General features: G+C 46.5%; 3 protein-coding genes across 4 annotated transcripts in view; 2 read left to right on the top strand and 1 right to left on the bottom strand.

Moving 5' to 3' along the window:
- Positions 1-5,218, top strand: part of CRBN (cereblon) — a 20,013-nt gene extending 14,795 nt beyond the window's left edge. Inside the window, exons 7-11 of the mRNA XM_033131977.1 lie at positions 570-654; positions 1,296-1,411; positions 1,839-1,903; positions 2,689-2,820; positions 4,500-5,218. Coding sequence (XP_032987868.1) covers positions 570-654; positions 1,296-1,411; positions 1,839-1,903; positions 2,689-2,820; positions 4,500-4,680 — 579 coding nt within the window. The 3' untranslated portion in view covers positions 4,681-5,218. The remainder of the gene's footprint in view (positions 1-569; positions 655-1,295; positions 1,412-1,838; positions 1,904-2,688; positions 2,821-4,499) is intronic.
- TRNT1 (tRNA nucleotidyl transferase 1) lies at positions 1,374-24,399 on the bottom strand. Of its 2 annotated transcripts, XM_033131975.1 has the most exons (9): positions 24,334-24,399; positions 23,120-23,288; positions 17,445-17,638; positions 14,726-14,864; positions 10,961-11,087; positions 8,889-9,082; positions 7,792-8,045; positions 7,298-7,584; positions 1,374-1,499 (listed from the first exon to the last, which is right to left on the bottom strand). In XM_033131975.1, exons 2-8 carry the CDS (start codon positions 23,262-23,264, stop codon positions 7,327-7,329), a joined length of 1,311 nt encoding a protein of 436 aa, XP_032987866.1. In that variant the 5' UTR covers positions 23,265-23,288; positions 24,334-24,399; the 3' UTR covers positions 1,374-1,499; positions 7,298-7,326. The 2 variants fall into 2 exon arrangements, with proteins under 2 accessions (XP_032987866.1, XP_032987865.1); XM_033131974.1 differs by lacking the exon at positions 1,374-1,499 and having other exon boundaries at positions 6,886-7,584.
- The window catches only part of IL5RA (interleukin 5 receptor subunit alpha), a 51,165-nt gene continuing 50,033 nt past the window's right edge, over positions 23,427-24,558 (top strand). The window contains exons 1-2 of the mRNA XM_033132811.1: positions 23,427-23,490; positions 23,780-24,558. Of these exons, the coding sequence (XP_032988702.1) occupies positions 23,427-23,490; positions 23,780-24,558 (843 nt within the window). The remainder of the gene's footprint in view (positions 23,491-23,779) is intronic.

Genomic DNA, 24,558 nt, shown 5'->3' with positions numbered 1-24,558 from the left:
TGTGCCAAACTACTTGAGTATCTGTAAAATGGGGTAATAGCAGCTGTTGCACTTGGCACACAGTACACTTTGAACACGTTACTCATTTCCCTCTGTGACGCACCTTGCACACAGCACGTAGGCTCTGCACACTTACACTGCATACAGCCGAGGAGGAGATGAGGCCTCTGGCCTCCAGCAGCTTCTGAGCCAGTGCAAATGCACAGGAGACCAGCATACTCTTTGCACGTCAGCACTCGTATGTAGTGAACAGGTGCCAAGTCAGTGTGTGGGTATAGCAAGTACTCGTGTAATTTACAGGGGCCACATTCCCCATGAAAGCAGCCAGAAAAGGAGAGGAGAGCCCAGTTCTAAGCCAGGGAGAACAGGGCACCTACAGGGCACCAGTGGGGGGCTTGGATCACTTCTGCGTAAGAAAACAGACACAGTTAAACTATAATTCAGACTTTACTATCTAGGCACGACTTAAATTGCCGTTAATGTGTTAGTTTTATTAGAGTGTTAAAAAGCTGGCAGTAAATTGTAAAAAGTCTCTGAACCTTGTAATGCATACTTTTATTTTAAACAAGGAAACCTTAATGGATAGAATCAAGAAACAGCTACGCGAGTGGGATGAAAATCTGAAAGATGACTCACTTCCTGCCAACCCAATAGGTATGAAAAGTCAGTTTCCTTCCTGTGGCCTTGATGTCTCACTAAAAGAAGTGTTTGATTTCACGAAACCAAAAATTTTAGTTGTTTTAACTAGTACTTTTATTAGTTCTGAAAAGCACATACATTTCTTTGGCTTTTAGCAGTTTAAAAAAATGAGTATTTTTTCCTTAATTGTAAGAAAGTTCTTAAATTCTGTGAACACTCCAATTTTAGGCAAAGTTTTCCAAAGAAGTTCAAATTACAGTCACATCCAAAACCCTTCCTGAGTGTGAAGACTCTTTCCCCTGTTCCCTAAGTTGCCTAACTTTAAAGGACACCCCTTCCCAGGCTGACTCACCTGTAATGTCTGCGTCTGTTTATTAGGTGCTGTTTAGCTTTTTTTCTCGTCTCTTAGCAACTATGTAATTTGTATTAGATTTTATGTTTAATTTGAACGGTGGCCTTTACAAAGGCACAGGGGGTGTTAATTGTAGAGCCCCTGAGAGTATGTCCTTGATAGCGGGTATGTTGTAATCGTGTTTATAACTCTGGGAAATGGGTTCTTTGGGAACCCTGTAGAGAAGGACATTACCTGATCATACGTTCTCTGCTGTGTCCCTGCCTCGCACGTGTGACACTTGACCCCCCCCCATTTCTTTAAGACTTTTCTTACAGAGTAGCTGCTTCTCTCCCCATTGACGACGCATTAAGAATTCAGCTCCTGAAAATCGGCAGCGCCATCCAACGGCTGCGCTGTGAACTTGACATTATGAATAAAGTGAGTATGTTGTGATGCCCACATTTCATCAGTCTGGAGACCAAGAGAACTGTCACAGGGTCCGTCATAGAGTCCTGCCATCAGACAACTAGAAAATTAAAGGGAAAGTTTAAATGTGTCATTTGGGACCAGACACTGGAATTATTACGCACTCAGCTGTGAGTCCCTCTGTCTAATCAGCTTCACTAAGACTGATCTCCAGACTTCCTCCTGGAACACCTGTGGTTCTGGTGTCAGTCACTCTTCTTTGTCCAAGGTCGTTACTTGTGTGAGTGAGTACGTGTCAGGTCTCAGAATGTTCTGGTTCTACCTCTAAAGACCCGGTCTTAGAGTGGCCAGAAGGGAAAGGTGGTGGTGGGGGGTCCAGTGCGCTGTATAGTGACATCATTACGTGAACGTCCCCACTAACGCCTCTTAAACTTTTCAGTGCACGTCTCTTTGCTGTAAACAGTGTCAAGAATCAGAAATAACAACCAAAAATGAAATATTCAGGTGAGAGCTTTATTATGTTTTTAGTGAGCTTCTGAGTACATTTTCCCAGCTGCCTTAACAGAGTTGTAGCCATGGCTGTATTTCCTTCTCCTTTCGTTAAAAACACTCAGCCAGTGAAGCATGGGGAATAGCTCAGGGTTGGGTGAGTCGTCTTCCCGATTGGGCATTGACAGCAACAACGTCACCGACGACCGGGCAGTCCTGTCCTAGTCCTTGTTGGAAATCTGAATGTTGTAGAATATCCGTGTTAGAGCGTCTTCCAGTAGTTAAGGACCAAACACGAATGCCTCAGGCTTTCTATTTCCATCAAACATCAGTTTTGCCACAGAGGGCCAAAGATAAAGTAGGACAAGTTTCTGAACAGGGCCCGATGCTGTATGATATTATAATGGTGTTTGAAAATTATTTTATGACAAATTCATAATTACAAATCAGGAAGGTAAGGAACCGGCCGCCCAGGGATGGCCAGGGGAGGACTATCTCGTCGCACTTCCCCCCAGAGACACCTTCAGGTGAAGCTGAGCTCTGTATTTTACAGTGTGTGTCTTGATGGTTTAAAAACTAGTAGTTTTCCTTCAGGTCACCATGGAAAATATTTGGACTGAATACAGCTGGGCTGACTGCCAAGCTCATGCTATCATACTAAGGTTCTGATATTATCTGAAACTAAAAGGTTAGCAAAGATAGCTCATGTAACCTCATTCCTTGGTCAACTTTTTAAAAATGTTAGAATCAGGCTTTCTTTTTTTCACGTTAACTTATCCTGTGCTGATCCTCTGCTGCAGTTTATCCTTGTGCGGGCCGATGGCAGCCTACGTGAATCCTCACGGATACGTGCATGAGACGTTGACCGTGTACAAGGCCTCCAACTTGACCTTGATCGGCCGGCCTTCCACGGAGCACAGCTGGTTTCCTGGGTAATGTCGGGGTCGTTGTGGCTTTTGTGGGTTTTGTGGGTTTGCCTTAACTAGGCAGAAAAACACAAATTCCTAAGCAGAGCTGCTAGAATTGTAATCAAAAGTAGACAGTAAAATGAATAATTGTAGTTAAATGCTTATCATTTCATGCGTGGCGCGAAACAGCTATTTTTGCGTCTCACTGAATGTAAAGTTGGGGAGAAAGGTGGGTAAGTGCTGTTATCTCAAAACCACTATACAGTTACCCCGAACGGACTGCGTTTTCCTGTCAGTTCACTCTGAAAATCACCGGTGTTATGACCAGTAGAGCTGTGTCTGACCCGTATTCTGTAACATACAAAACCAGTGTGTCCCCGGCAGGACCGTTGAAGCCCACTTTCCTTCTGGTCTGCCCAGTGGCCTCCAGGGTGATCCTGGGCCAGCAGCACCAGCTGGGGGCCGCTTCTAGCCCCCCTCCCCTGCCATATTCTCTTCAAGAACCCTATGATTTGTCTTCTGTTCCAAATTCTGGGTCAGCCTATACTTTGATGGAAGCACACTGAGTAGGGATTAGTGATTTCCCCCACTGTTCTGGACCTAGAACCATGTCGGCTGGATTGTCCAGTCTTATTTGACACTCTTCTTAGTCCAAGACTAAAACTAGAATTACCTTGTTAATATAAAGACTAAATGTGGGATATGCCTAGGGAAAAAGGAAATGGTTGCAGTGACATGGTTTAGTTTATTTTCCTTGAGACCGAAGTGCCATGGCTTATATTTCTGGTTAAATTAACTGACAAAATCATTCTTATTTTGGAAGGGTAGTTCTTCAATCTTAGATGAGAAATACGCTTATCTCCCCCCACCCCAATTTTAGCTCACACAAAAGTGTACGTTTCTCCAGGGGCTGCTGCTTTCTCACGTGACTGCCGTACAAAACAGACCAAAAAGCAGGTGCAACTTAGAACGTGCTCTTAAAAACCAGCAATTTGTGAGAAGAAATTCGTATTAATAAGATCATACTTTTTATTTCTTGGCGTTGGAGAAAAAATTTAAACATAGCTTAAGAGAACAGTCAAGTAACTTATATTCTGTATAATTATTCCATATAAAGACTGATCCTTACCATTACAAAACGTGTGTTAGGTGCTGTAGAGTCAGCGCTCACCCCTGGTGACCCTCCGAGTGAGTGACATCCACAGTGTCCCGTCCTCACAGGCCCGCTCAGCTCCTGCACACTCAGCCGACGGCTTGTGTTATGGACACAACCCATCTCGTGTTTGTTCCTCTATTCCTGCTGCCTTCTCTGTTTCCCAGCATTCTTGTCTTCCAAGGAACCCTGCCTTCCGTGACTGTATTCAGGCTTAACTGGCTCTAGAACCCACTTGTCCGTCTTTCTGGTGGCCCAGGGTCCCATAGGATTCCCCTCCAAGCACCAGTATTTCAAATGAATCAGTTTTTTTCTGGACAACTTTCTAAACTGTAACTTTTGCATCCGTGCGTAGTAATAGGGAAACACACAAATTAGAAAATCTTCTTGTGCGGTTTGTTTCAGGGAACTGTATAGATCAAAGCTCAGTGTTTTTTCTCCTTGATTCTTAGAATTTGGTTCAGAGATCTGTCTTCATAACAGGTTTATAAATTAAGCTTGAGACCCAGAAATGTGATTTCTTAGCTGATACCTTTCCTTAATTTTGTAGGTTTGCCTGGACTGTTGCCCAGTGTAAGATCTGTGCAAGCCATATTGGATGGAAATTTACAGCCACCAAAAAAGACATGTTACCTCAAAAATTTTGGGGTTTGACTCGATCTGCCCTGTTGCCCACAATCCCCGACACTGAAGATGAAATCAGCCCGGACAAGGTAGTGCTCTGCTTGTAAGCAGAAAGCAGATTATTTAGCAAGTTGGTATTCTAAAATCACACCTGCTTTGGAAACTACTGCTTTTGATGCATACGTAAGTAAAAGGCGACCTTCCACGGAAGGCTACAGCTCTTAGCCAAACGAAATTGGAAGATTTAAACTAAAATGTACTATTGAAGAGGATGAAAGCAGTCTACAATACTTGGTTTTCAGGAATATCTCCTTCTGTAGCTTGGTGCCATTACCCTGTGGAATCTGATGTCCGGTCGCATGTCACTGACGGGACATGAAGACCTCTCTGAAAGTGAGCAGACTGTTTCACAAACACATCTGCCATTCCTAGGACGTGAGGCTAACCCTTTGATGCTGACACACCTGTGTGTCCCAGCTCCACACAGCAGGCAGGTCCCCAGCCAGGGTGCCACACTCCGCACGTGGCCCTTTAGAAAGCGGGCAGGCCACACACGTTACTTTAAAAGGCTTTTGTTCCTTTCAACTTTCAGTTCCTCTGAGACACTGATTTGTAAATTTTGAAAATATTAAAAAGTTAAAATACGCAGTTTGAGCCCCAGAATAAAGTTTTCATTGTCTTACATGTTTGTTAGTAAAAGAATAGTATTTTGTGTATCATCTGCCCAGTGTTCGTTTGAAACATAACACTGGTTACCCTGCTCCGAAGTTGAATTTGCACCTGAACTACTGGGCAGCAGAGATGCTACAATGTGTCCCCTTCATACAGGCTAGCAGTGATACTGTATTTTCAGGCTGTCTTGTTCAATGTAAATTCAAGAAAACCTGTAAGTAAACTTTATGAGCAAAACTAAATTAAACATGTTCTTTGTTTAAACCATGTAAACTATTTCTCATAAGCAGATAATTTAGGTATCAGAACTAACTTCCGAGGTAAAGTTTGAGATAGACTGTTTGCCACCTACCTCTCTTTGCTTACACATTCGAGGGTTTATTGGCAGTTTTCCCATCTGTGTAACTATGGTTTTGATATTACTTCACTGCTTTACATAATTCACTGGAGAGAGTTCAACTAATTGGGTAAACAGACTGTTAAATTCCTTATGTTTTAACTTAACAATATTTTGTCTTTTACCAAACATGCAATAGTTTTGCCTAATTGAAAACATCAACTGAATATATCATGTTGCATATTTCTGTAAAGAGAGTAAATGAAAAGCCACTCGAGACTGCTGTCGATTCTTCCGCATACGCCCCCTGACCCAAAATGCCAAGACTGCACGTGTCCCTAAGCTCACTGACTACTGACGTAAGCTGGGGGGTTATGTGACTGCTGGTGTCCACAGCCCCACTGCGTGCAGGTGTCCTCTGAGTGGATCCCACAGCACCTCTTCACCCTGAAGCCTGAACCCCCTGCAGTGAGGGAACGTGGCTTTTACATTTGCCACTAAAGGATGTAATCTCAGAAGTGCTATGCTGTTTACTGACACAAATAAAACTTCCTAACATGTGAAAACATGCATATAATATGACTTTAAAGTGCTTTCCGCATGATCAAACCAAACCACTGAAACAGCTAAGTCCGCATAGCGGGCGTTGTGTGACGTCAGCAGTACCTAACGACGTCACTGAGATGCTTCAATCACCTTAGTTACCGCCTGTGAGCGGCAGTGCTCAGGCGCCCTTTCTGCTACACCACCCGTAGCTCTGTTTTTCACACTTCTTAGCTGGGCTTTAATAGAAATACTGCTATTTGCCCGTAGAACACAAAGATGCCATGCCTGGCTATGCAGAAAGAAAACTCAGTTACAAAGGGTCCGAATATAGCAGCTGAAATAAATGCTTTGTGCCATCAACTTACTTGCCCACTGAAAGCATTTAGGGCTCAACTCCTTAAAGACCAAATAGACAGGCCTGTTCGCGGGAGTTTTAATACAGGCCAAGTCCTTTTAATTAGTGAAAGAAATCAGCATTTCAGAGGGAAAGGAGTATGTCACTATGTATATGTGGCACCTGATATACCATCAGATAGACACATCCGATTCCAGAGGAAATGTTACAGCCGGCTCGAGAGTAACCCTCGGGCTACCGTGTCCCAGGCTGGGCACGCACGGTTAAGGAGACCGGGACGCCAGAGTGAAGGGTCAGCCTCATGCTAACAGAGCTAGAACAAGTCTCGGTGTACGAAGGCCAGCGCCTGGGACACATCTGGTTCTCAAACTTTATGTAGGACATTTTATACAAATCTGTCAATTGTTTTCAAGTACAAGTTTATTCTGGAATTCAAATAAGAACTAATACAGACAATTGTATAAATTAACCCAATGAATTCAATTCAAACACCAAGAAATAGTTTTTCTTCAAAAGTTACTGCATTTTGAGATCAGTGTTACAACTGCCCTATGCGTGCGCGCACGTGCACACACACAGTCACACAAACAGATGGGTGAAGCCAACTCGGCTCATCTCACAACTGGTCCACAAAAATTACAAGGTTCAGTGATACAAACCAGAGGCAGAGGCGGTAGCCTTCAGTTTAGTATCGAAAATGTAATGAAACGTCATCTCGCATACATTTCTGAAGTCGTCCTCTAAGCTGGATTTCAGTCTGCTATATATTCAAGTCTTAAATCTCACTAAGGGGGAGGGGAAAAGCCAGCCTTACCAAAAAGGTCCTGCCCGTGCTGCCAGCTCTCATGGACTTTGGGGCTTCTTTATGTAACCCAGAAGTTCGTCTTTTTCCATCAGGTAACCACTTTTCTTCCACTGTTCTCGCAACTGCTGCAGTAGAGCTCCGATTTCTTTTCCCGAAGAAATGCCCACTTTTCTGATGTCGTGGCCACTCACAGGGAACGGGGGGACAGACCACTGCTGCATGTCCTTGAGGAGGTCGTGCTCACCTTGGTACTTGAGGAGCTCGCACACGCGCGTGCTGGCATCAGGGTCCCTGCACTGAGTGCCAAACGCAAACAAACGTTTAGTCCCATCGCACATCAGAAAGCCCGCTGTGATCTCAGCTTAAATTAAATAGATGCTCGTGTGAGGCTGTCGTTTAAAATGAGCACAGTCCCCAGAATACACTGCGGTCTTCGCACCGAGAAATCAGCTTCAGATTACAGAAGGCGACCTACACTCGGACCAAGCGCAGTATGTACTTACGTCTATAACGAAGTCTTGATAGGGCTTCAGCGGCTCCGAACTGTCCACTGCTTTAACCAGATCTCTCCTGTGTTTAACTAGAAACAAACCAAGGTTTTTCTCTTCTTTCGAAATCTTCAACCGCAAATCCAATTTTGTGACATCATCTTGTACTTTGAATAATGAGGCCAACAGAGTCATTGGCTTTGGTGAAAAACCTTCAACATTTTTACTGACTTTGTTAAATTCTTCCAAACTTCCATTAGCAGGTAAGCCTGTAGGGACCAAGCATTCCCCCCGCATTATTACCGTGGATGAAGTGAACGAGAAGCATTCATATCCTAAACCACCACTATTCTGGCACACAGAGCGCCCGTCACAGTAGGTGGGACTCGGGTTGGTCCAGTCTGACGCTCCGTCTCCCAGGGACCCACTGACACTGCCGCTGTCCTCTCCAGCTCACCCTCCACCCTGGGGGCAGTCCTAAAACGTCCCTCTCTCCATTAATTAACAAGCTGCATCAGGAGGGCAGAGGTGGCAGTGACCATGGCAGAAGACTCACAAGGGACAATCCAGTCGCGAACTCCTGACCACCCACTACTGACGACCGCAGAGCAGCCGCCCCGCCAGTAGTCTCGTCTTCATTTAAATACCCCCAAGTTCCCCGAAGTGACACAGACTGTAAATGCCACTGTTCTTTCTGAAATGAATTATAATATTTACTGAGCAGTTTCTGTGCCTGTCCCTCTTCTAAGTGCTTTTTGAGTATTAGCTCTCTGAATCCCTCTGCCATGCATCACACAGGTGCCGGGACTTTCAGACCCCATTTTTAGATCAGAAACTAACCCAAACCAGAGAGCTGAGGAGTGGCAAAGCCTCACTCAAACCCTCCTCGGGCTCCAGGGGCCACTTTGTACCATTCTCCCACACTGTCCCTGAGTTGTCCCTTTTCTGGTACCAAACTGTCCTACCCGTCCTCAAAGTGTAGTTTATTTTAAAATTCCCTTTCTCCTTTTAGAATTCTTCAACGAAATTAGTCAAACATTTCTGCCTTACGAACTTTTAAACGAGGCATGTGTCACTGCCCAAAATGCAAACATGTCATGACGCGGCCTCACCTATGTACGGGGCCACGTCCAGGTCATAGATGAGGTTGATCAAATGATTTGCATGGTTACCAACCAGAATTTTTTTCAGCTCGACCCAGATCCTCTCTCCTGATATTCCAGCCAAGCCTTGTGCATTTTCTGCAATTGCTTCCAGCGTCTCAGGATCGTGGTCACCAGGCTTGTCTACAATTTTCCCATAAAACCTACAAAACAAAGTTCTCACAGTGAGAACCTCTGTGTTGGTGCATCGATCAGAAAAACCTACTTTTCATTCCTTAGGCACTGGATCAGACACAACACAGAATTAGGGGCAGGAGGGACCTCAGAAACCATCTGGTCAGTTCTCCACCTTCTCTTTCTTCCCTGACGAGAAAACCTGAGATCCAATAACATATAAGTCACCTTCTTAAATCTGGCAAGAACTGGAAACCCGCCTCGCTGTCACTTCCAAATCAGTGACATGCCCAGAATGGCCATCGAGTGCAGCTCCCGAACTGGTCCTTACAGTAGGTGAGTAAGACATTCTGGGAAAGCACCCAAACGAGGCGGGATGTAAGCCCGCAGCAGGCCTAGCCCCTCCACCCGCCTGTCTGCACATCGGGACCTTTTTTTTTTTAAACTTGAAGCGTGCTTTTCTAGGACCCATCAGTTCCAAGCAGTTGTCTCAATCCAGTTGTGGAGGGCGCAGCCCACACTGGCCCATGCGGGGACCGAACCGGCAACCCTGATGCCACGAGCATCGCACTCCAGCCGAGCCAACGGCTGCCCCTGCACATCGGTACTTTTAAGGAACAATTTCAAATATGACAAATCAGCTGCTGACACTGAAGCGCATTGCATGGACTCAGAGCTGGCAGACTTAAAGCAGCCGCTCAGTTCATCAGTATCTAAAGTAAATGACTAAATAACGATGGCTAATTTTCGGCCTATGTTCTAGTCTTTGTAAAAAGAGACTGTCCAAGGGCGGCCGGCTTGCTAAGTGGTTAGAGCAGTGCTCATAACACCTACGTCACTGGTTCGATTCCCACATGGGCCAATGAGCTACGCCCTCCACAACTAGAGTGAAAACAATGACTTGACTTGGAGCTTATGGGTCCTGGAAAAACACACAGTTTCCCAATGTTCCTCAATAAAAAAATGGAAAAAAAAAGACACTGTCTACAAAGAGTCAAGTTTAAAGGAACAGCACTTGCTGACAAAACACATAGGATGTTACAGAATAGTCTGAGAGTAATCTTAACCTGTGAAAAATTAATATTACTGGACATAAACTGGGCAGTTAGCATAGCTTATAATAAGTCCGGGCCTGTGCAAGCATTCAAGTATCTGTGTAATGGATGACCAGTGCATGGACTAGTAAACTGAAAAGAAAACTGGACATTTTAAAAAAGTGATTTAAAGCTGAATTACATAAAAGATAACCACAGAATGGAGTAAATATGTGTATGTTTTGGGAATGAAAATACGAAGTATCTAAGTAACATCTCACTCATATGTCATAAAACAGCCCCCCCTTATTTGAGGGGGGCACATTTCAAGACCCCCAGTGAGTGCCTAAAACTGGAGAAAGTACCGAACCCTGTATATACTCCGTTTTTCCCTATATATACACACCATTGATAAAGTTTACTTTATAAATTAGGCACAGTAAGAGATTAACAATGACTAATGATAAAACAGAACAATCACACACTACACTGTAATAAAAGTCATGTGAGTGTGGTCTCTCTCGCTCTCTGATAACCAATCTGATAATGGAGACGGCTACTACCGTGTTTCCCCAAAAATAAGACCTAGCCGTACCATCAGCTCTGATGCGTTTTTAGGAGCAAAAATTAATAGAAGACCTAGTCTTATTTTACTATAATAGAAGACCGGGTCTTTATAATAATATATAATATAATATATAATATTAATATAATATATATGATATATAAAATACAACATAATAATATAAGGCCGAGTCTTATATTAATTTTTGCTCCTAAAGACGCATTACAGCTGATGGTCCGGCTAGTTCTTATTTTTGGGGAAACAGTAATAACAATAAAAAACTATCATTAATTTAAAAAAATTCTTACCTGAAATATCTTAAAATTCTAAGATAATCTTCTTGTATTCTTTGTTTAGCATGTCCAACAAATCTCACTTTCTTATTTTTTAAATCTTCATAACCATTAAAGTAGTCAAATAAAGTACCATCAAAACCTATTCATTAGAAGAGAGGAGAAAATGACTATTAGCAAGTAACTATTGGAAAATAACGTGCACATCTGTAATGGAACATCACTCAGCCATAAACCAGGATGAAATCTTGCCATCCCCAGCACACTGAGGGCGTTATGCTAAGGGAAGTCAGACAGAGAAAGATAAATCCTGTATGATCTCATTTACACGTGGAATCTGAACAAAAACAACACACTACGCTTATAGATACAGAGAACAGACTGGTGGTTGGGTTGGGGGGTTGGACGAAATGGGTGAAGGGGGTCAAAAGGTACAAACCTCCAGTTATACAGTAAACCAGTCCTGGAGACGTACTGTACAGCATGGTGACGAGTTAATAATACTGTATTGCATATTTGAAAGTTGCCAAGAGAGTAAATGTTTAAGTTCTCAGCACAAAGAGAAAAATTTAGTAACTATATGTGGTAACGGATGTCAACTAGACTTAGTGATCATTTCACAATATATACAAATGTCACACATTATGTTGTACACCTGAAATTAACATAACGTATATCAAATATACCGCAATAAAAAATGGAGAAACTGGAAAAAAAAAGAATTAGGAAACACAGGAAAATCTGCTAAAAACTCTCTCAAAAAGAGTAAAAATTAAGCAAAGTTAAGAGTTATAAAGTTAAAATACAGACATAAATAGCATTCATCTGTATCAGCTATCAACCGGAAGATAAAAATACAACAAAAGGCTACATTTACAACAGCATACACTCAGAATAAACAAGAAATGTGCCAGTATGAAATGAGGAGACAAGACACCAAACAGCGGATTGTCAAGTTAATCTGGAAAAATAGAACAGCCAGAGTAATCTGGGGAAAATAAACAAACAAGAATAATATAGGAAAATTAATAAATAAAAATAATAAGCCACAGGGAAAAATTTAATAATCCTGGAATCGGGAAGACCTTTCCAAATATATTTACCAGGAAAACAAAATAAAGCACACGCACACACAACACCAGAGTCTTCAAAGAAATTGTTAATAAATTCAACTACATAAAAAATCAAATAACACCTGCATGGCAAAAGCCACCAAAGAGCAAAGCATAAAGTCAATGATATACACACAGAAGTCCCCAACGGTGTCAGTAGGTTCTGGGAGGTACAACGAAACCAATGCCCCCCCAGGCTAACTACACAAACAAGGTGAGTGCCTATGGCATCTCATCACCTTACAACAAAATGGCCTTGAACAAATGACATCATTCGAGCACCTGTTGTACTGGGAAAAATGTATGTACATCAGTATCATAGAAACAAATGGCTGATTTCCATAATATACAAAAAGCTCTCATAAATAAACAAAAAGGCCGTATAAAAGAGAATATGAGTGGAAGATATACTCGGGTCAGAAGACTTCGTTAGGCAGCCTTTTACTTTGTGAATTCTGAACCATGTGAACCTAATAATCTGAGCCATTCCAAAAAATGTGGTAGACAAAAAATTTTCCACCATATGTTCTCATGTTAAGCAAAAAGAAAAACTGACAAAAACGTTAACATAAGGCACATAAAACCCCAGCTATTGGTGACCAAATTCATCCCAGTCATGCTAGGACTTTCCTGATTCTAAAACTGAAAGTGGCGTGTCTCAGGAAAGATGTCAGCCCAAGCAAACAGCCAGCCACCGTAGGGATGACGAAGGTAAAAGAGAAACAGCAGAGGCACCCGCACCATTCAATCATTCTCACGGGGAGGGTCGTGATCCTCAGACACTTGATCTTCTGGCATCCCAGAGAGGAAGCACAGAGCCACCTGTCAATTTAGTTGTTGGAACTTGAATGCTCTTTTGATTATCCTAAATGCAACAATACCAGTAAGCTCAGGTTTAACCCTCCCCAAGCTGTTTTGGTTTATGTGGCATTTTGATACGTACAGCAAATTTAAAAGGCTCCAAGGTTCAAAAAGAAAGAAAAAATGAAAAGAAAAAAACGTAGCTAAATAAAGACTAAAGTATGACTACAATGTAACAAATAAATGTGGCCTGTCTATTTCTCTTAATGAAGAGACTTTTAACTATCTCTGGTGAACAAGGAAATACTCAGGTCTTAATTTGGAGGAAAGAAAACATAGCATTTGACAAATGCAAAAATAAGCATTTGAGAAACAAAGTAACCATAAACACCAGAAGTAGGAATGGTTCATCCAATAAGGTTTGAGCAAAGCCTGGACAAAAAAGTGACTAAAAGTAAGATCACTGAGTATCATATTGGTGTATACTTTTGTTTTGCTCTGAATATCATTCTTTCAAAATATGACGAATAAAAATGAGAAAGTTGTGTTGCTGAGAACAAGGAAGTGGTTAAGAACATGACCTCCGGGGCCAGGCTGCTTAAGCAGGAATCCTAATTCTGCAATTTACGAGCTGCATGACTTTCAGCAAATTACCGTGCACGAACCAGTGTCTGCTTCATCGGGCTGTTGGGAAGATTAAATGTAGGTGACGTGCTTAGAACAGTGCTTGGCACATTAGAAGGGTCAGCAAGTGTTGGAAAAGAGCAGTACCGGTAAGTCTAGCTTGACTTTTACAAACAGAAGCTTGCAAAAGAATATTCGTGTCTCTCTTGTAGTTAAGCATGTTGATGAGAAGCCAGTCATGGGACTGGCCAGACGCACTAGCTGGAGGTTTCATTAAGCGAGAACGATGGAAGGAGAAACCAGCAACTGGAGTCGGAGCACATCCTGGAAAAGCCACGCCACCAACGGGGCACGCTCTGGTCAGACTTCACTGCTCTGGAAACCAGGCTCAAACCGTGGCTTTCTGTGACTTGAGGGAAATTACTTAACAGCTGAGTCGGTTTCCTTGTGTGACAAGTGGGTTCTATCCGCTTCACGAAGCTCTTCTGAGAGTTGACATAACCTGAGCGTGACCACCGCTGTGCCTACAGCCTCGCAGGCACTCAGGATGTGACCGCCATTAATGTCATTAGCAACAGATCCCACCGTGGCCCACGACCCTCTTCCCCGAGCCATGAAGCAGACCCGATTACTTCATCCTTTCACTACAACTGTCTCTACTAAGTTACGATACCGGATGCTTCATCCCTCTCTTTTCTAATCCAAAGTCTTAAACATAAAGGCTTTTCTAAAATTAAAGTACAAAATATACTGCTTCAATTATGTACCAAACCACTACCCTAATTCCCATCTGCTCCCATTAGGATTCTCACTGCTTTCATTAACCAAACAATTAAGCTGAGATGATAAATAGGCTTGCTCTTACACGCCAGCTTGACTGATTAAAGACGGCTCCCAAAATGCACCGTGTGGAAAGCAGCTGAGGTCGTGTCTGGGCTCAGCGCAGAAGGGGCGCACACACCACCGAGAGCTGTGGGCACCAGAGAGGGGGACACATCATGAAAGAGTGCAGAGGAAGGAGAGCGACACAGTGCACGTGTGTGTGCAAGTGTGTGCATGAGTGTGCGTGCGTGTGCGTGAGTGTGAATTTTCCTCACTTGAAATGTCAACATTTTCAGATGAGATCAGTAAGTTCACACTGACTGCAAGCTCTCAGGTTACACAACATTTCCAGAATGCAGGCTCCCCCTGAAAAGAAGGCCCTTAGACCAAATGAAAACATTCTTTTCTCTCCATATATTACCTAAAAACATAGAATTTATGGTGAGATCTCTGCGTTCAGCATCTTTCTGCCAGTCAGTTGTGAATTCCACCTCAGCATGTCTTCCATCAGTGACGACATCAATCCGCAGTGTGGTGATTTCAAAGTTTTCTTCATGAAGCTGCAATTAAACATGTTTTTTTAAAAATTAGTTTTTAGCATCATTGGGTGGATTGGAAAACAAGTATGAGTCCTACCAGTCAGGCTTATCTTCCTTCTTTTCAAAGTCAACTAGTGCACATATACCCTGAATCAGAACAACACCCACAATACTCAAAGGTAGATCCAAAGAATCTTTTTATAATAAGCCCATCATAATTAAAAAAAGATGAGTGTGACATACAAAAATGGCAACTCTGACCCGTGCTGTGGCAGAGGGAGGAGCCCTTGAAAGAGTGTGTTCCGGTTCTCCGATGTCAAACCGGGTAACTCTCTGATGCACTGTCTAATGGCTCCAGTTTGCAAAGAGCTGACCGGCAATGTACAGGGAGTCGGGCTGGGGCACAGGTGACAGGAAGAAACAGTTCACACATCCTGCATCTCCTTCACTGGTGACAATCAGTGAAGTCAAAACAGCGCGGCGGGAAGAGCCGAGGAGCTCCATGACAGTGACACACGAGCTGAGGCATGGACACGAGGCAGGACCTGCACACAGAGGACAGACGGGCGCACAGGCCGACAGACGGCGCACGTGCAGGACAGATGGGGTGCGCGCGAGGGGCAGACGGGGCTCGTGTGTGGCAAAGGGCGCCTGACAGGCTGCACATGGCGCTCAGGCCAAGCAGGAGCCGGGACCTCTCCACAGGGCCCGGAAGCCACTGAGGAGCACTGGAAGTCTGCTCCAGAATCCCTCTCAATCTCACACGTAGTTTTCCTAGAAACAAGCTAGTTCTCATGCAGAATCCACAACTCAGTTTGAGACAAGTTATTTCTAAAGGCAAGAGGTAAGGAAAGGGTTTGAAATGTTAAGACTGCTTCAGATTTATTATAAGAAACAATGCGACCCCCAGGACGCCTCTCTCACCCAGACAGAGAACCAGATATTAGAACTCAGTGGAAAGGCTAACCTAAAAATAGCCACAGCTTGGGGCACCAGACACAGGTGACCGTGGGAGGGAAGCAGCACAAGGAAAACACGGTGACCTGAGAAGCCTCCACGACTCCCATGACTCCCATCCCTTCCCCACGTGGTGTTTTAAATGCTAAGAGCCGCCTCATTCTGACCTGGGGGTGGCGAGGACTGCGCTGAGCTCCCCTGACGAGGCCTGCCGCACGGACACTGGCGTCCCACGGCCGCTGGCTGACTTCCCTCACAGCCCCACAGCACAACTGGACGGCCACCAAACGCAAGCGGGGAGCCAAGCAACAGCCCCATGTAAGGAAGGCAAAGGAAAGGCAGAAGCAGCTCAGAGGAGAGAAAGACACTGTCCAAAGAACTCCAAATGATACCCTAAAGGAAGGAAGAGAAGATACTCATCTGACACAAGAACAGGAAGCTTTCCAAAGAAACATTCTAGGAAAGACCTCTGAGAAGTTTTGAAGACAGCAAACTTGCAAACGTAATAGAAAGACTGGATGATCAAGTTAAGGCGACCCCGTGGGAAGTGAAATGAAAGGTGAGAAAACAGGAGGAGAAGGCACAACCAGGTCAGCCATGTGGTCCTCCGTGGGACGTCACGGGCCCCAAAGAGACGTGTCTGGTGAAGGGGATGCAGTCCGGAGAGGACACGAGAGGCCCACTAAGCGCCCTAGAGAGTGAGGCGCTTCAGCTTGAAATGGAAAACACCAGAGAGAAAGATGAGAGAGGCTTCCAAAAGGACAAGCAATCGGGTCGCAAAGGCAGGAGCGGCCTGCCTGAGCTCAGATGGCCCTGGCAGAACCGGGACATAGGACACAAAGCCTTCCATTTCTGAGTGAAAACGCTTCCCAGCCTCCAGTTCTACAGGCCACACAACCATCAGACCAGAGTGAGGCTGAGATAAAATATTTCAGCCCTGAAGGGAAGGTTCTCTCGCGGTTCAGACTAGGAAAACGAGGGCGTAAGCGAGACAGAATACCCAACGGCACCCCGGAAACAGGCCAGCTAGTGAGGAAGAGAACAGCAGAGTTGCAGGAGCTGGTGCAGGGGACCCTGGGGGCAGGGCAGCAGCCGGCCGACCGTCCAGGTGGCAGTAGACAGGCCGCCCCAGGTGAGGGCTCAGAACAGGAAGTGAGCTGAGAGGACCCTGCCCTGCCTGCATCGATGGGGCACCCGGAAAGCCACGTGCAAGGAAACTGCTATTAATCGCAGGGAAGAGACCCACGAGCACAGAAAACGCAGGCGGAACATGCACGGTCCAGCTGTGAAAAACAGCCAGCGGGGTGGACCCTGAATACTGATTTAGCCGAAAACCAAGGCATAGCCGTCCTGAGGCCAAGGGAGGGGAATCACGAGCTGGCGCGGAGGCCAAGTCACCTCCCTCTAGAGTCAGCAGATGCCGCCTTCACACCGGAGACTAACAACAAACACACAGCACAGAACGGCCTCTTGGCAATGGGGCGGTGACAGTGAGTACCATAAAAATGACCTGAACGTGGTGTCGACAAAGGAGGGTGCGGGGTTCCAGAGCGGGGTACAGAAGGCTGTGATTTGCCTTTGATTAACCGGAAGACAGGTGACACTTGTAACCAGCACAGCGGCCAGGCAGTCGCTCGCCCTCACCCGGGCAGTGATGGTGCCGTGCTTCTCCCCCTTGTTGTTGATCATGCGCACGCCCGCCGCCTGAAACAGGCCCTTCATCTGGGCAGGGGTGGCCGTGGTGGCGAAGTCCACGTCCTGCGGCTTCACTCCGCTTAACAGATCCCGCACCGCTCCTCCCGCTATGCGCAATTCGTGGTTCTCCTTGACGAACAGTTCTGAGATGAGAAAGAACACTTTTATTTCAGGGTGTTTCCTCTAAGAAGCACAGAAGCACAAGTACAGGCTTTTCATCGGTCAGACAGCAGAGATCACGTCACCGAGCGTTGTCACGTGAAAATGAGGAGAACCAGGCCCACAGAAAGGAAGTGACTGACCATAGCGGAATGCCGCTGGCACCTGTGAGAAGCGGGACTTGCGCAATTTCTCTTTGCTGACTCGGAGGCTCACTCAGGCTCCCACACTGCCCAAGGTCATCAGGGTAAGTCTGAAGTAGTACCAAAGCATCACGTGACCAGTTCTTTCCTTCTCCAGGTTTATGCGCACACTTTAGAAATGTGAAGTGTTTTCCAACATACTTCTCTGTGTGCAATGAAGTTGAAGCAATATGTTCATGCTACATATCACACAGGACTCCGCCCAGCACTTACGATAAAGGTCAGGGCTAAGAGTCCTTCACGAAATAATCTGCCTCCGATCTCTGAGGTTTACTACCAACTCCTGTCTCTGCTCCTGAAAAGCCATATGCACACAGGAACTCCTGTGAGGGCGTCAGCACAGGAGACCCAGGGCTGACCCCTCTAAGCACAGGACAAAGCAAAGCTCACCTCAGGTACCCAGGTACCCACAGGGCACCATATGGAGCTGGTGAGAAGGGCACCCAGGAACTGGCCCGGCATGCACGGCACAGCGCGACTTGTGTTGGACGTGAACATCACACAAGGCGTCTCTGTGACCATGACGGAACAAGACACGTCGTCACCAGGTCTGAACAGACCCGACACGAACACTGCCCAGGTCACCAGCCCGTGACAGTTCATACGCGGGACTGCTCCTTACCTACCAGTTTCAGCCTGGCAGTGTTCTCACCTTCTTAGACCCAAGACCACGTGATACAAGCCCAGTCCCACCACGGCCCTTTCTAAAGCCCTGCCACTGAGACGCCCTCAGGTCCTCCATGGTCAGTGCTCCCCACACACCCCTGCAGGGACTAACAGCCCAAGAAGCTGTGTCCCTGGTGGTCTGGGGCTGAAGGCACTGACCCGAGCATTCAACCACGTGTGTCAGAGTTCTAGTGTCCCTTGTCACAACACAAACTGTCATCTGCCATCGCTACCCCGGCCTCTTCTGCTGTCAGCCTCCCCTACCTATTCTTCCCAAACCTTCCAGCCCCACTGTCTGCAGCTTCCCCAAAGTGACCTGCTAACAACTGTTCCCTCTGCCACCTTCTTGCCGTAACTAAAAGCTCTCCCACAGGGACTTGGCTCCCCAATAAGCCCTCTCCAAGGGGAAGTGCGCACAATCCTTCCACTCCACATTTCCAATCGGGTCCCACTGATTATACATACCTACTAAGGGGTCCTTAATGTGGGGTCCCTGGTCCCTTAAAATAAAAACTATGTACATCAGTCCACAGTTTTCATTAGATTTAGAGGTCCATGACCAAAAGGTTAAGGACTGCCAAACTACTTGTGGACGCTCCCTTCATGTGTCCCTGTCCAAGGCGTCTGAACCTCCCTCCTGCTGAGTCCCGAGTGCCCTCATTTAGCTCCCTGCCTCCAGTGCCACAGCTCCCCGCTGAAATCCAGCCTCTACGGTCCAGATACAGGGGCCTAAGTCAGCAGCAGAATGGCGCCACGTCACTGCCCTTCCAACGAGTCCGCACAAGCAGTGTCCACGGCCTGCACACCCAGCTGTCTCAGGCCTCACGGAGCTCTGCAGCCCTCTCCAGAGGTCCCCTCTGTACCTGTGCTCACGCCGCCACCTCACCTCACCTCAACACCTCTCCTACTTGTTTCTGCAGCTGGGCAGCTGCTATCCAGCGTCTCACTGCACAACCCACACTACGAAGGACATCCCGCAGAGCAATCACTCATACTTGTGTGCGTGGGGGGCGAGGGGGCTGGCAAATACGAGTTTCATGAAATAAGACCCTTACTACACCCCATGCGATCAATCTATTCTACCCTCTTTTCCTTCACCTTTTTAATGCTCGTCATGACCACGCACTGCGGGAAAAACTCTGATCCAGCTCGCCTTCACACCTCTTTTGTGACGGACTGTAGGAAGCCTCTCCTGGTGGTGGAGTTAAGTGAGTTTATTCTCGGCTACTAGCGCAGGCCATCTGTATGGGTACTGATCCTATTAGAAGTACCTGTCCACGTCTTTAGAGTCACCCACTTGTCCGGGTAGAAAACCTCTCACTCATCTGCACACAAAATTGGCTCACAATGGAACAGAATTGTGATATCCTGGCTTAATAAAATTAAAAATAAAAATAAAAAGTGGCTTCATTGGCAAGCATATTTTTTGAAACAGTTTTCTTCCTTCAAATCAAAATAGTATCTAAGAAACTGTTTTGGAATGTAAAAACTGGGTAAGTTTTACTTCCATCTGAACCTGCTTTAATAGGATGAAGCAGGTCAAGACAGAATGCATAGATAACCACTGTTTTAAGATTCTCTTGCTGGCTCCACTAAAATAAAATGTAAGGCCAAAGTCACCCGATAAGTTAACTGCATTACAGAAAAAGAGATCCAGAACTCAAAGTAAGCTACTCATCATTTTCATTAGCCCTATGGAAATCAATAACTATTTCCAAAAACCTCACACTTCTACTATTTTAATACAACTGAGAAGATATATGTATGTGCCTATGTGAAAGAATAGTCATAAAAACTAAGAAAGGCATGATTTTAAACTGACCTAAAACAGCAAGGATTATCAAGCTTTAAGACTCCTTTTTCCCTCAATTACTGACACTTTCAATCTTCTAGAAACAGGCATACATTCCACCTTCCAACACATTTTGTAAACTACATACATACTCAGTGAAACTAACACCTAATGCAACTAAACTTAATTGTAAAGTGAGGCCTAAGACTCAAGAAAAGCAGAATCTCATCATTCAAACCGTGTTAATTTGCTTCAACTGCCACATTTAAGAGAAGCTGTTAATTATTCTCATCAGCAACCAAAAGACCACGACATGAATGTGTCAGAAAACTTGGATAACTGTCTCCGATCTTTTAAATTGTATTTTACGTTTCATTAACTTTTTCCCTTTACAGTTTTGAATTGTGAGTGTTGGAGGTGGGGGACGGACAGTGCGTGGGAAATGTAAGTGGGAAGCCCATTACGTGGCATGACTGTCACCACCTGAAAACAAACAAGCTGTTCTTCAGCATTTCCAGGAGTGGTCAGCTGTTCCTACTGTCCCAAATGCGAATGTGGTGACTTTCTGACATCACATACACTGAGCACTGTCACCCAGCAGTGAGTATGGATGACACTCAAGTGGCCACAGCAGCCCTGGCTCATCCACTGACCATGTGGCAAAAAACACTGCATCTGGAACTTCAGTCTCATACATAGAATGGCAAATAATCTTATATGCCCCTAGCATCAAATGGTTTTCTCAGACAAAATAAAGAGTCAATTACATGAAATAAAATGACCAATGATAAAACGCCGTATGTGCATTTTGGGAGTATCCTACCTCCCAAATTCTTGCGCACTGGAAACTGATTTTGCATGTGGCAAAGCGGCTGTTACGTTCAGATTTGAGAACTGGTAGAGTACTAAACCACATGCCATCCAACAGCCATCTTGTTTGTGTGTGTCTTTGCATTTCGTTTTCATACAGGACATTTTATTTTACCAGGACACCCAAGTCTTTAGAAAGTAGCAAAGACCAAATAAAAGCAATTATTTGATTTTCTAACTGGTGAGCACTTCACTCAAAGATTTCATGCTTGCCACTTTCAGAGTAGCCTGGGAAAAGTCAACTGTACAATAGACCCCTGCTCCCATCTGCCAGTGTTCCAAGGACATGACCTCGGGCGCAAATACTACCTCTATCTTACCATATTACTTACCATACAACTACCTGAGCACTTCACCTGTCAAGGTGGAGAAAATGCAGCTCTTGAAGTCAGGGTTAGTAAGCCAGACGCAACTGTTAAAAGATGTCAAGAGCTATAGTAACCAATATCCAGAGCCTTGTTTCCAACAGGAAAATGCCAAAGGATCTAAACTAGGCCACCAAGAGCTAACCACCGATGACATCCGATCATTTGACACCTTTCTTCCAAGACGCCTCTTGCAATTGAAGATGGGAAGATTGGGAGATAGGAAAGAACAAGCTCCAATGCCAGACAGAGGTGGAGCCGCGAGACCCCTGCTTTTCATGTGTGGTGACTGGGCACTTGAAACGGGACGAGTCTGAACTGCGATGGTCTGCAGGTATCAGACTTACAAGGAAGGAAGATGTGAAATAGCCCATTAACGATTTTTACACAAATTTGATATTAGAATGGTATCTTAGATACAGTAGATGAAGTGATATGTACTAAAAAATAATTATTAAAATTTCACCCACTTCTTTTTACCTTTTTAATATGGTTACTAGAAGTTTAGGGTGCTTATGTGACTCGTGCTATGTGTATTTCTACTGGGCAGTGAGTTTCTAGTATTTTCCACTGTCTAATTAAAAATCAGTGAAGCATCAAGCTTAGGCCCTCTATTTCAAGACCAGGTGAAGAGCCTGTAAGAATCAAGTTCTGGACCATTTCCCTGATCTCATTCCAAGAACAGAAAAGCAGCTGTAGTAGTAATACGTGCATACAAACAAAGTTATTTTTAAAAAGTGATTCTGCCACCTTCTGTGCATCAGAATTAGGGAGTAGAATTTTCATAACAATGTATACATTCCCATTCAGCTCGAGGGTGGCTCCCTGGCATCTGTATGTTTTAAAAGCTCTCCAGGTGACTCTGCTGGACAGCCAGGGTTGCAAACCACTGTGTAGGTCGTTTCCACATACATACACCTTATTTCTGTGGTGCCACCAAAACACCCCTGGCTTTGAAATGCGGCTGTGGCTGTTTCTGCAAGAGCAGTCGCTGAGACTGAGGGCAGTATAAGGAAGGACAGAACTGGAGAGCAAGATGGAGCTGCTGCTGGCACGACTCCGCTGACGCCACTTCCCGTGTGCCCTCCAGGTAAGGTGTGCACGTGCATTCATGGAGGTGACGCCTGTTCCCGTGTGTCCAGTTCTCAGAAAGCACTTCCACTCAGGGAGGAAACACAGCTTAGTGCTTACCAGCTGGGTTCTGAAACCAGACGGAGCAAGTTCAAAGCCCATCTCCAGGTGGTAGTTATACAAACGCTGGTGAAGCACTGCACCTTCCTAAGCCTGTTTCCTCACCCACAAAACAAAACACCCCTGCTCATTAGGTTAGGAGGCCCGGCCGCGCTCTATGGAAGCACGGGGCATTGCACACAGAAAAGCCCTGCTTTGTACTGCAGTCATGTCTGGCCTCCTGTGATTCGGCTATAGTTTTGGATTACACACAGTAGGCCTTTCTTTCCTTGGCTAAGAAACCACCCAAACCCGTGAACGCTGGCTCATACACGGTAACCGGCTGCTTCTCCACTGACACGCGCTTCCTTTAAGCATGGAAAGGCACCCGTCTCTCACCTGTCAGATCCTTCAGTCCTTCTGTGAAAAGGGACTGGAATTCCGGAGACTGCACCTTCATTGTAAACAGACTCTGCTTCAGAAGGCAGAGTCTCCTCCAACCACAGTGAAGCAGGGGCCGCGAGGGGTGCAGGCGCCTCAGCATCTGGGGACGTCACCAACCACACATCTAGGAGACAAACACGCGTGCACGACGATGGCATTTAAAAGTGAGGGCAAAGAAAGGGGTACACGGCCATTTTATTTATCAACTCAGACACTCATCTGCTGTTCGCGTGGAAAACAAAAAAGTGACAACCCAGGGCGAATGACAACGACAACGACGCCTGCGCCTGCGGGTCTCCGGGTTCACTCGCGAAGCACCGACGACTGTGCGCGCAGATAGCGCGTCACTGTCACTAGACTCTCCCGGGAGGCGGATTTCCGTAGAAGTGTGTGGGCTACAGGGCTGCCAGGCACAGTGGTGCCATGTAGAAAATGTCACTCAGGCATTTTCTGCAACACTCGGTGTCCTCCAGAACGTGTCGCAGTTGCGTGCGTCTCTCTCTCCGTCCCCACCCGCACCAGACACTCCTGGCCAGGGGCGTCTCCAGGCTTTGGGAGACAGGCATTTCCCCAGGCCTCTGCTGCGCCGTTTCCGCCCTCATTTCCCCCATCCAGCTGTCCCCCGAGTCCCACCCACACCTGCCCTCGGTTCTCCATCGTCACACCGCTTTCCACTTCAGGTGACCTCCGTGAGGCGGCAGCAGCGGCCCCGACGGAAACCGCCGAGGAACCACTCCCTTCCTGGGAAAGCGGCTGGAGAGCGGCGTTCCCCACCAGGGGCGCGCGCCCCTTTCCCAGCCCAACCCGGGCCACGGCGTTCGGCTTCTTCCACCCCCGCCTCAACTCGGAAACCGCCCCGCCCCGGGGACCCGGCCCTGAAGGGGCGTGCGCCACCCCCCCCCCCAGGTGCTGGACCAAACGTCTCAAGGGAAGGAAACTGCCCGGGGAGGCCCGATGACTCAGCCACTGGTCGGCCGGCACGTGGCGGGACGCGGCCCGCGACCTCCCCGTCGGGCTCCGTCCCCGTGCCGAGGAGCCTCTCACCGCCCCAGAGCCCCTGCACCCCGGCCCCGAGGGCTGACCCCGCACGGGGAGGGCGGGCCGCTCGGGACTCCACCACTGACCCAGCCTGCCGCGCGCGCCCGCTCGCCCCCCACGCGCCAGCTCACCCGCCCGCTGCCGCCGTTGCCGCCGCGCGCACTTCCGGACGGCGCCGATGCGACGTCACAGACGCGCGCCGGCCGGCGGCCAATGGGAAGTGGCAGCAGGACGTGGGCGGGGCCCGGGCTGCTCACTCTGTCCCTCCCACCTGGCCTGGCCGCTGCGATCTGCAGAGCGCCGTCTCCTGGCCTTTCCGAGGCCTGCGCAGGCCACCACGCCACCTGGGAACCCTG

This window comes from Rhinolophus ferrumequinum, chromosome 17 (genome assembly GCF_004115265.2).
Source record: "Rhinolophus ferrumequinum isolate MPI-CBG mRhiFer1 chromosome 17, mRhiFer1_v1.p, whole genome shotgun sequence".
Lineage (NCBI taxonomy): Eukaryota > Metazoa > Chordata > Mammalia > Chiroptera > Rhinolophidae > Rhinolophus > Rhinolophus ferrumequinum.
The sequence above is the reverse complement of the archived record's forward strand: the minus strand, read 5'-3'. Positions and strand labels throughout refer to the sequence as shown.

Excerpts from the sequence above, each read along its gene's own strand:
- TRNT1 (XM_033131975.1), bottom strand. The coding sequence starts at position 23,264 with ATGCTGAGGCGCCTGCACCCCTCGCGGCCCCTGCTTCACTGTGGTTGG. Across the intron at positions 17,639-23,119 it reads AGGACTGAAGGATCTGACAG|AACTGTTCGTCAAGGAGAAC; the intron begins GTGAGAGACGGG and ends TTCTCATCTCAG. Across the intron at positions 14,865-17,444 it reads ACGGCACCATCACTGCCCGG|CTTCATGAAGAAAACTTTGA; the intron begins GTGAGGGCGAGC and ends GTTTAATTGCAG.